The sequence below is a fragment of the Apaloderma vittatum genome, unplaced genomic scaffold (genome assembly GCF_000703405.1).
Source record: "Apaloderma vittatum isolate BGI_N311 unplaced genomic scaffold, ASM70340v1 scaffold44874, whole genome shotgun sequence".
In the NCBI taxonomy this organism is placed as follows: domain Eukaryota; kingdom Metazoa; phylum Chordata; class Aves; order Trogoniformes; family Trogonidae; genus Apaloderma; species Apaloderma vittatum.
Window position 1 is genome coordinate 4044 of NW_009714083.1, and position 10962 is coordinate 15005.

At 43.3% G+C, this 10962-nt stretch overlaps 1 protein-coding gene across 1 annotated transcript; it reads right to left on the reverse strand.

Moving 5' to 3' along the window:
- On the reverse strand, positions 1–10949 carry ZFYVE20 (zinc finger, FYVE domain containing 20). Its single transcript, XM_009868597.1, has 11 exons — positions 10817–10949; positions 8179–8322; positions 7571–7671; positions 6892–6937; positions 6595–6756; positions 5493–5734; positions 4577–4647; positions 2973–3059; positions 2410–2512; positions 1420–1494; positions 1–1119 (listed from the first exon to the last, which is right to left on the reverse strand). The coding sequence occupies exons 2-11, from the start codon at positions 8198–8200 to the stop codon at positions 1–3; spliced, it is 2028 nt and encodes a 675-aa protein (XP_009866899.1). The 5' UTR covers positions 8201–8322; positions 10817–10949.
- Positions 10950–10962: the final 13 nt, after the last annotated feature.

Consider the following 10962-nt stretch of genomic DNA (forward strand, 5'->3'; position numbering starts at 1 on the left):
TCAACAGTTGGATTTCTCCTTCTGCTTTGCTAATGTGCGTTTCAGTTCCTTCAAGTTCTCTGTCAGTACCTCCACCTCATCCATCCGTCCACTGTGTTTGGCATCAAATATATAAGCTTTGATATTATCTATCTGTTGGAGCAGCAGTTCTTCCTCTATAGCCTCCTCTCCAGAGATCTCGCTGCCATCCTCCACTTCAAAGGGATTGGTAGAAGGCCCCTCTTCAAATGGATTCCCAGAATTCCAGCTGCCCCCAGGCTCTTGAAATGGATTTTCATCCTCTTCAAAAGGGTTTGAAGCACTGGCAGGTGCTCCATTAGTTTGCTCATCCTCATCTTCATTTTCAAATGGGTTATATTCTTTTTTATCACCTTGCGGAGCTGCATTAGAGAAAGAAACTACTGGAGAAGTGTCTTTGGCAAACGGGTTGGGATCTTCCTCTGACTGAGGGGTATCTGCTTCATCTTCAAAGGGGTTTAGACAGGGTGTGTGATCGCACTCTTTGTCCTGCTGCGGGACACTCTGGGGTTTGAGTGTGAAGATCAAGTGCCCTTTAGCGGGCAGCTGTTCAACAGCAGGAGTTTCAAAACTTGGGTCCCCTTTGATCGGAGCAGCATCCAAATCCAACGCGTGTGCTGTCAAGTCCCAGTTCTCTTTTGCAACTTCGTGCTGGTGCTGCTTGACTTCTCTGAAGTCCAAGGAGCATGTCCTTAACTTGTGATGTTCTCTTTCCCACTCTTTTTCACGAAGGACCTGAAGTTCCTCCCTCTGCATTTCTTCCTCTTCTGCCTGTTTTTTCGAAAGCTCGATAGCTTTCAGAGTTTGTTGTTGATCATATTCATCCTGAAGCTGCCTCAAGTTCTCTTGCAACATGTGGACCTCATCTATCCTACTGGCTGCCTTTGCTTGCTCGATAAAGGATGTGATGTTGTCAATCTGCTGAAGAAGTGGGTCTGATATCTCCCTCTCTCTCGATATGCTAGAGGTAGGCAACCAGCCTTCGGATTTTCTGACTGTTCCTTTTTTCAGGTGAGCTGCATCACCATTAACTGTGGCTGCAGATCTGGAGACAAAGTCTTTCTGCTTTTCCTCTTGTTTTCCATATGTTTCAAGAGCCACCTAAAAGAAAACAAATGTACTAAGTGAACACCGTGAGGTTGAGTTCTGTTTTAAATATCCATAGGTACATGAAGTTGGCTGATCTTAGACATTGCTGGCTGTCACTGAAATGGACTTTACTTTGCAGAAAATACTGATTCTCATAGTATCACCTAAATGCTTCCCTTCAGGTTGTGACTATATTGATTAAAATCCCTTCAGGTGCCCAGTTGCCCCAAACACACACACACACCCCGACTAAGCTTAAGCCCTTGAAGGAGGGCTTACATACAAGATGTGACAGATCTTAACCCGTCTTACCATCTGCAGTCTTCTCTTCTTCAGCTCTTCATACTGATCTTTGGTTGGCAGGGACATTAGACCAAGCAGTTTTTCCTGGCAAAAGTTGAAATACTTAATAGTGTTGCTTGCAGGCATGCAGCCAGTTTTCACATAGAATCATAGAACAATTCAGGTTGGAAAGAGACCCTTGGGATTACCGAGTCCAACCACTGACCATACATTACAAGGTCACCCCTAAACCATGTCACCCAACACCCCATCTAAACGACACTTGAACACATCCAGGGATGGCGACTCAACCCCCTCCCCAGGCAGTCTGTGCCAGGGTCTGACCACTCTTTCTGTGAAGAATTTCTTCCTAATGTCCAGCCTAAACCTGCCCTGTTGCAGCTTGAAACCATTCCCCCTGGTTCTGTCCCTAATTCCCTGTGAGAAGAGACCAGCACCAACCTCTCTACAATGTCCTTTCAAGTGATTGTAGAGCATGATGAGATCCCCCCCCAGCCTCCTCTTGGTCAAACTGAACAGACCCAGCTCCCTCAGTCGCTCCTCACAAGGTCTGTTCTCCAGGCCCTTCCCCAGCTTTGCTGCCCTCCTCTGCACTCGCTCCAACACCTCGAGATCTCTCTTATACTTGAAATACCTGAAAAGAGACACCACCGACAGAACACCCCTGAAACAAATACCAGGTACTTCTACACAGTCACAGCTGCGAGCCTGAGCATGCTTTTGCTGCCATAACAATACTGCTGGTTAGGGCTGCACCTCAGCAAGAGGTAAAGCCAAGATTCACACGTTTTCTCATATCCCTGAACTCGGCGCTACTCCGACTACCCAATCTGAGGTCATGCTATCTTATTTAGGGCTACCCTAAGTCATTAGGGCAACTACAGAAAACATACACAACTAAACCTCCTGTCAGAATAGTTGCAAACCACAGGGATGCCCGGCAAAGAGGAGAGCACTCTATAAAATTCACATTCAGCTCGTAACATATGCTCCATTTACCTGAACAAAAAGTGTCGCTGAGTATCTTATCATTCTCTGAAGCTGTAGTGTTCTAGGATGAGGCTGGGGATCTTCATGCAAGCCTAGACTCAAAATCTTCTTGCTGAATCAAAGCAAAGAAACAGCCTCATCAGTTCAAAAACAGGGGCCAGTGAAAATACAACAGAAAGGGAGAAAACCATGAAAATTTGCTGATATTCTTTTAGGTAAACCATTTTGGAAATTACAAGTTATAACATTTTCCACTCTCGCCTTTTTTTTTTAAAACAAAGAAAGCAAACAAAAAAAACCCAATCCAAAACACAACCAAAACAACCACACACAAAAACAAACCCCTGCGCCATTATGTGTTTCCCTCTGTGCTGGGTTATTTCCACTGCATTTTAAGTCTGAAAAAGTATGTATAACTGGATGGTGCACAGGAACTGCAGCTGCCTTTTCACGTGCCTTTTCTAACGGAGCAGACAGATTGATGACCCATCTGAATAAGCAGGTATATGCCACAGACAGGCACCAGCAGTTGAGAAAGAGTACAGAGAAGTCATAACAGAGAGATCTTTTACCTTAAGGCATCTATAAATTCATACACTTTTTGGATCTCCACCCTCAAGTCATTAGCATGTTCAAGGCTGTAGGTTGTCTCCCCAGCACTAAGAAATAAATACAATGTTAAGTCGTGCATCCAGCTACCAACACTAGAAGTTATCCCAAAATTCCTAAGATTCAACAGCGATAAGAACAGCTAACACTAAAGAATGATTTATTTCAAGCTTCCTGTGTTTAAAAACCCCTTCTCTGTGACAGAAGTAGATAGTATCAATCATCTTGCAAACATGAACATTTCATAGAAAATAATTTTATTTATCATGGTGATGATTATTATGGGAGAAACTGTATTTTAACAGAAGAATGCCACTCTGCTAAGTATATATCTGTTTTAGGTATTATTCGTAAATGCATCTATTTTGTGGTTTTTTTCCAGGAGACTGGTTACAGAAAAAAAACCCCACTGATTGAATAAGCAGCTACATCATTAAATAGAACAGTTCTCTACTAACATTTGTCAGAAAGCAAAAGGCTGCAACCCCAGATGGGTGTAATATTTAAGATGCTAGTAACCAACTGTTCCCATGGGGACACAATCAATTTATGCACTTTGCTAGAATCTCACATTTATTATTAAAACAGATTAGGATTTAATGGGGAAGACTTCACCAGTTTTTAGCCTCCCTATGCTTTTATATCACAAATATTAAAAGAAAAGGAGCACTCTCTCAAAAGGAACTTCATTATTCATATGATTCTAGTTTCTGGGACTCAATTCTAGTCAGAAATTTTTAGTTTCATCAATAAGTAGTCTGTTTTCTGACAGGGGCTTCCATTATCCAGGACATTCCTATTTTTATTTTTCTCCAATTGTCAAGACATGCAACACCAGCTCTTGCATCAGCTTAGCATGTTTTCACTTCTGTACTTCCTCCTTCCTTTTGGAAGGCGCATTTTTTTACAAAACTGTTTTTTCACAACGAAAAACAGCCTAGTTTTTCTACAAGCATCAGATCCAAAGGACAGCTGCAAATAGTTGTTAACTCCCCAAATAGACATGCTGCATAGTCCAAGGTCAGGGTGCGTATTTCTCCAAAGCAAGAAGTACACCTGAGAGCCTCTTGCAGCTATGGCTTGGGATTTAAGTTTCACTGGTGGGAGCATTATACACAGGAGCTGCAGATCCGCTGCACACAGGGCAGGCCAGCTACACTGAGAACACCTGTCAGATGGAGGTGGCTTGTTACCCCACAGGCAATCCTGTGCTGCTGGCACTAAGCTAAGGGCAGCTAACTGTTTCAAAGAGGCTCATTTACACAACAAGAACTGCAGTCTTCTACTTCCTTTTTGCAAAGAAGACCTGTCAAAGTTTGACAGTTGCATCTCCCTGGGAAGTAGCTTAAAAAAAAATTAAATCAGACTTTTCCATATACAATGTTACCACTAATAATTCAGTACTATGTTTGCAGAGTGTCCAAAAGACAACAGGTAATCCAACACTGCTTTTTCTTATAATTTACACACTCTCGTGGCCTTCGCATGCTACTTCCTTACTGGTTCCCACACTGCTGGACAGGAAAAATACACACATGCATAAATAAAATCAACGAATGGGGCTTACTTCAGCGATTCTGCCATCCTTATGTATTCTGGTGCCTTCTGGTCAACCTTCTCCATGCAGAGACGGAGTTTCTGGTTTAAAACAAAATTTATAAAAACAGAACTTGTATTAAAATACCAATGCAAGAACATCCTGACGTAAACCCTGCATAACATAAACCTTTCATGCACATTCACAGTTAACCATGGTGAAAGCCATTTAACTGTTCAGGATGACAAGACCCAGCAGTTGTCTTCAGAACACAGATGGCACGGCCATGAACAGAGAAAGGCTCCCTGTACACCTGCAAGGTGAATTCTGACTTCAGAATCCGTTTCAATAAATGACTTCTAGCCTTAAATCTCTTCACAAAGAGCACCAACGGAAACTCCCATTACTGCTAACCCGAGGGCGGTGCAGGCTCTACCAACAAGGTCCCTGATGATTACCAGGACCTGCTTTCACAGCGTATTTGAACACAATGTTCCAGCCAGACACTCCTGATTGATACAGATGCTTCAAAAAACCATTTGCCATCAGTGTGAGGACAAACAGTGCTGACACCAACAACTCCTGCGGTTCCAGTGAAGCCCATCAACCAGCGTATCACTGGTTTGAACAGGAACTGTTCTGAGGAAACCCAGCTGACAGTTCACAATTTTGGAGGGGGGCATCTTGGAACTATTAGTTCTGGATTATGAGAATTAAGATGCATCTTGACAAGATGTTTGAAGTTATTGTAGGATATAAATGCCATATAGCAAGTGGCTCCATTACTCCAGAGAGATATATATGTACTCAAAAGAGTCTATTCTAACACAAGCGAGTATCAAGTCCTAAAGCAAGAGCTTGGACATGAGATAAGAAGCCACAAGTCAAGTAGTGACAACAGCAGATACGTACACTGACGATGAACGCAGCAAAGAGCTTGGTTTACCTCATAGAGTTTCACAATCTCTGGGGTGTACTCTTTCTCATCAATCTGTTGTTCTCTTTTCAACAGGGTATCTTTGCAGTGACGACAACAGCGGATTCGGTCATCATCCTTCTCGTCCAGAACAGAGCTCACGCTGCTTATGCTGCTAATGCTGCCACGGCGGGAGCCTTGGACACTATTAGGTGAGGAGTTCGGGCTTGTATGAGAGCCCAAGGCCTCTTTGCTGGCACTAGTGAGTTTGCCTAAAAATTAGACAGAGATAATTTTACCGTGCCTGGAGACACCAACAGATTTACCAATACAGATGAACTGCAGGTTAACAGAGCTTTACATTTAGGTAATGTTAGGAAACCAAGTTGAAACAGTCTGCTGAAAGATAGGCAAAGAACCCAGACAACCAAGACTGCAAGTCAGAATTTGGGTCTCACTGTAAATGCTGCTCCATTCTAAACGCAGCCAGAGAGCAGACTGCTGAGAACCACCTACTTGGCTTATGCCTAGAAGCATTCTCCCGTTGGAGCTTGCATAGTTATAGCATGCAGAAGAACAAGTATGTTACTGCTGTCCATGATTTGTGCTTGAATGCTCCAAAAAGCACAATTAATGTCATTTATTTCCACAGAAAACAGTCTCCTTTCCAATACACTAGATGAGGAACTGAAAGTTTTAAGGGTTTCTTAAAGGCTTGTGGATGAATTTCCTTAATGTCAGCATCTGGACAACTAGGGGAAGACTGGAAATATCCACAATCATGTTAAATGCCAAGAACATTGGTAGCTGTAATTCCTAAAGTTAACACCTTCACAATTATGGTACTCAGTAGGATAAGACACTAAATATTCGCTGTATTTACTAGCAATATATACTACTACTACTTCTAGTAACTTTTTCAGTGTTACATAACGCTTCCAAAGCTGAAGGAGGAATGGAGAAATCAGTCCTCTTACTCAGTTTCACAGACAAGTGCCTGCACAAAACTGAAGGACACATTAAGGACTATGTTTTCCACCCAGCAGCTTTTTTCTAATGGCAAAAAGCCGTGATGCAGTTAGCACCCTGAGCGAGCTCAGGCAAGGAGGATTTAACACCACACACTACTTACTTGCCAAAGGAAGACTGACGAGTTCCATGCACTTCTTGCACATAATAGACCCACAAAGGCGGCAGTGGTGACGTCGGTTTCGAATACTGAACTTACTGCCACAGTCTGGGCAGAACGGAACATCCTGATCACTGACCCAAGGCACAACAGACTTCTCTATAGCTGTGATCGGGCAAGAGGGGAGGGAATACACACAGTGTAAGATACACATTGAATTAACTCCTCAGCTAGTTAAACTACAGGAGCAAATAGCGTGAGGTAAGATCATACCAACCTCTTATTTCAGCTGATACCAACCTCTAATTTTAGCTGACTCAGTGTTTGCTCTGTCAAACGATGTAAGCTAGTAGAAGATAAACAACACGTTCAAGGAAATTGTAGTTTTGCATGAAAAATCCCAACACAACCTAGCTGAACAAGAGAAAGAAACCTAGCTTTTAAGAGGTAAGAGTGTCAGCCTGTTTTACACCAGATTTCTGCAACTTTCCTAAGTATTTCTAATGCTGCATTCATACAAGTAGTGCTAAACAACGACTGCCAAACCTGTCAAAAAAGAGCATTTTGGACGTGATCCTTACAGCATCCAACAGTGCTGCATCTGAGCCAAAACACAGGTACATCATTGGTAGATTTTGGAGAAGGAGAAGCTGGAAGAACCATGACGAAAACATGAGGGAAAATTTAGTGAAGTAAAAGATAGCGAAAATACACAGGAAAACAGATGGTTCTTGAAGCACATGGATGTAGCATCTTCAGCTTGAGAACAGCGCATAGGAACAGAGCTCATCTCCAGAGCACAGGCTCAGACCAAGTTCAGTACTCAGAAGTGGCAAGTAGCAACACGTGAACAGAGTCATAGTTTAGTACTCTTTATGAAGCGCACGACTAGATCGATGGGCGCACTTCATATTAAAATATTTTTCTTTAATCTAGGAAACATTCAGAAGGCTGAAATATTAAAAAGCAGTAAATTTACCTTTTCTAACCTGATTATTAATTTATTGACTTCAACTACATAGTGATCAATCCTGGCTGCTCGGTGTTTCTTGAAATCAGAAAGATGGCTTCTCATAGCACCTGGAAAGAGATCAGAAAGTTTTCATGGTCACCCAGGTGTTCTATATGGATTTAAATACATTTAAATACCTCCTGGAAGACAGCTGTCTCTTCACCACTTATTTCTCACATTTAAGTCAAATTCTGAAGACATATATTAGAATCCTACATTTTCAAGGTGCTGCTCTAAATAAAACACAGTTAAAGCTTAATCACCAGGCTAGCAATAAACAGTGTTTTATTTCTACTACAGAAAACAACAGGCACTATGTTAAAGAGAACATCCACAATAAAGGTTAGCTGGGGTACCGACTCTACACTCCCTCCCCACAGTTACCTGCATTTTCACCATCACCCCACACTGGGCAGCCTGCACAAAACCCATGTGCAGACCGTAAGTCCACGATACAGTGCATCACACACGGTACAGACACAATTCCACGCTGCTTCAGCAATACTGTAGCACCTTCCCAGTTAAAATTAGAAGAAAAGTCATCCCCACCGAGTATTGCTTTCTAGCTCTCCTACCTACTTCCTGGGGCTCCCACATGTATGGATCTACTCCACCATAGCTGAACGACTCGTATCGTTCCTGAGATCCAGAATCGGTTCTGTCATCTCCTTCTCGTTTCAACAATTTCTTCTTTGCCCTTTTGGCCTTCTGGACTAGATCTGAAAAACATAAACCCAAGTTACCAAATGTGGTGGGCAGTTACCAAATATCTGGCACATGAAACCAGGATAAAGTACTCCTCAACTTTCAGTCTTCTTCCTTGATGACACGTTTACCCTCCACCTGTTCTGTTTAGAGCAAGAATGCAGTTCAGACATTAAGTGCTCTTTGTTTTCTGTCATAAAGTAGCACTAAGGTCCTAATGAAAAAACAGTCGTCTGCTTTAAACTACGGTCCCCATTTCACTGCATTCTGGGACATCGTACAGATACCTTAATTCTCGATGATTTTCTTAGGAGTCAAGGATGCTCAACACTTTATCTTGTTGCACAACCTATGAACTAAGGATTTCAGCATGCTTGTACACCTAAATAATTTCAAAGGTACTAAACAGCCCACTGCACTACTTCATGTGAATGCTGGCAAGAGGAGGGCAGAAAGACAGACCAGGAACCTGAAACTTGAGAGCTTTTATTGCCCTTGCAGGTACGTTCCTCTCGGGGTGCTAGACACTGGGGGCACTACTCCGCCTGCCAAACGCATTCAGTACCTCCTTGAACTACGTCTTTTATATGTCAGCCTTTCTAACAAGCTGCTGGGAACCAGGAGTTAGCGTGTCCTTTCATTATTTCTAGTTTTCTTTCTTTTTGTGCCTGAAACACTGAAGTTCCACCTTGACCTTACTGAGACTGTCTCCACACAACTTCAGCCCCTAGGGCCGTGGCCAGCAGGACCTTCCTGCAGACATCACACTTCCTGGCAGCTTTTCAGCTGCTGAAGTTATGCTGCCTCCCAAAACGATACTCAGCGATATAAAACATACTTCTCGACAAAACTTTGTCCGGTAGGCAAGGGCTTTGCTAGCATTGTCACATCACCTAAGAAACGGGAATTCTTCTTCCCCCCACCTCCTCTCAAGCCAGCGTAGCAAATACCAGCTAGACTCCGTGGTCTCTTAAGTGAAGTTTACACTATCCAAATAGAAAATGTGTTTGCACTCGTGACTTTAGAAGTCTGCTCAAAACAAAGCAGCGATGCCCCTTGGCACTGGCACAGGCACAAAAGCTTTTCAAGCAACCTTCAGAATCTTGTCGGCCATGAAGTCAAACTTAGCCACCTGTGTACGACTCAGGTGAAATAATTAGGTGATTAGCAAGCATTTCTAGAACTCCACAGTTCGGATAGCTGGAGTTCAGCACAAAGTCACGCTGGCACTTGTGATGCACAGGAGATTCTGTTGTCCTTCGTTCTTCTAGGAGGGATTTTACTGGATAGACCTTGCCATGAACAACTGGCACAGAAAGTAAGCAGACAAAACCAACATCCTTTATGCAAGAACACAGATGAAAGACAGCCTGAGAAGTCACAGTACACTATTTTAGAAGAACACTAGAGAGAACAAAATCAAAATGCAGGTGTTTCATGTCAAACAAAAGAAGCGTTTGTGAAATCTTACCAAACCTGAGTTGTTGTTGTTCTTTCCTCTTATCACAACAAAAACCACATTGTTGTTCTGGTACAAACACTCCAGGGAAGCGCCTGCAGTTCAGCTCTGCAGCACCGTGCCTGTGATGGCAACGCGAGCGCAATGCTGCCCAGCCTGCCTACGCTGCCCAGGAGGAAAGCAGAGCGAAGAAGTAGCCAGACTGACGCTGAGCAACTTAACGATTCGCAAAATATTCAGCTGTGGTATCCTTAAGATAGGCTTGTTAAAAATCAAACTTTTCACTGAGAAAAAGGCTTTTGAAGTAATAATCATCAATATCAGGGGTAAAAAAAAAGGGGGGAGCAAAAAATCAAGACTGCCAGGCTGCTACATCTAGTGTCATAAAATAAATTCAGAAAGAGTTTTGCAGTTAGTACACAGAATTATCACCAGGTTTTACACATTTTTTTCTCTCAATGTAAAATGACACCGTGCATGCAAGGGGATTTAAAAAAGGGAAATATTTTAGTTAAAATCCAAAGGGATTTTTCAAACAGCAGTAAAACCTAGTAATCCATAGTGCAACCCTGGGACCACTCCCAGCACCTGCTGGCAGCTCCACCACCCACATTCATTTCCATCTTTTCCCACCAGCCTTCCTTAACTTTACAGTTTAACTGTGACTACAGCTTTACCTGCTGTCAAAACAAGAGACCAGTGAATTGGTACCTGGCAAGTACCAGAGATTTCCCCTATTTGGTAAGATCTTCAAGTAACGCCTGGGAATTCATCTGGGTTACAGCGCAAGAGTCTTCCCATAAAATCGAACAAATCCAAAAGGCCAATAATAAAAACCACGCATAAAATCAGATGCTTTAAGAGCACACCTGCTTCGCTTGCTGAAAGTATGAGAAGAATGTAAAAGTTACGCATCGGCCTAAGACACCGTGCAGACAGATGGAAGCCCGTCCCTCACTTGGGTTAATACTCGGCTGCTCTGGGACATTTGCAGCCCCAGCAGCCTCCCGCCCGGCGGCAGGGAACGCGGCCCCACCGCCGCCTCTTACTTTTGAGCTGCGCTCGGACGTCCCTGTCCTCGCCCGAGTGCTCGTCCTCGTAGTGCGACTGCAGCTGGTAGAACGACTGGAGGTCCTTGAGGCAGAGCGGGCACAGGAAGCCTTCCCGCACGTCCCCCGGGTCGCCGAAGGGCTGC

Bases quoted from the DNA above. Each gene is read 5' to 3' on its own strand.
- ZFYVE20 (XM_009868597.1), bottom strand. From the start codon at position 8,200: ATGTGGGAGCCCCAGGAAGTAG. The intron at 6,938-7,570 runs GTAAATTTACTG...ATCTTCTACTAG, and splicing joins TAATAATCAGGTTAGAAAAG to CTTACATCGTTTGACAGAGC. The intron at 3,060-4,576 runs GTAAGCCCCATT...TTTATTTCTTAG, and splicing joins AGGATGGCAGAATCGCTGAA to TGCTGGGGAGACAACCTACA.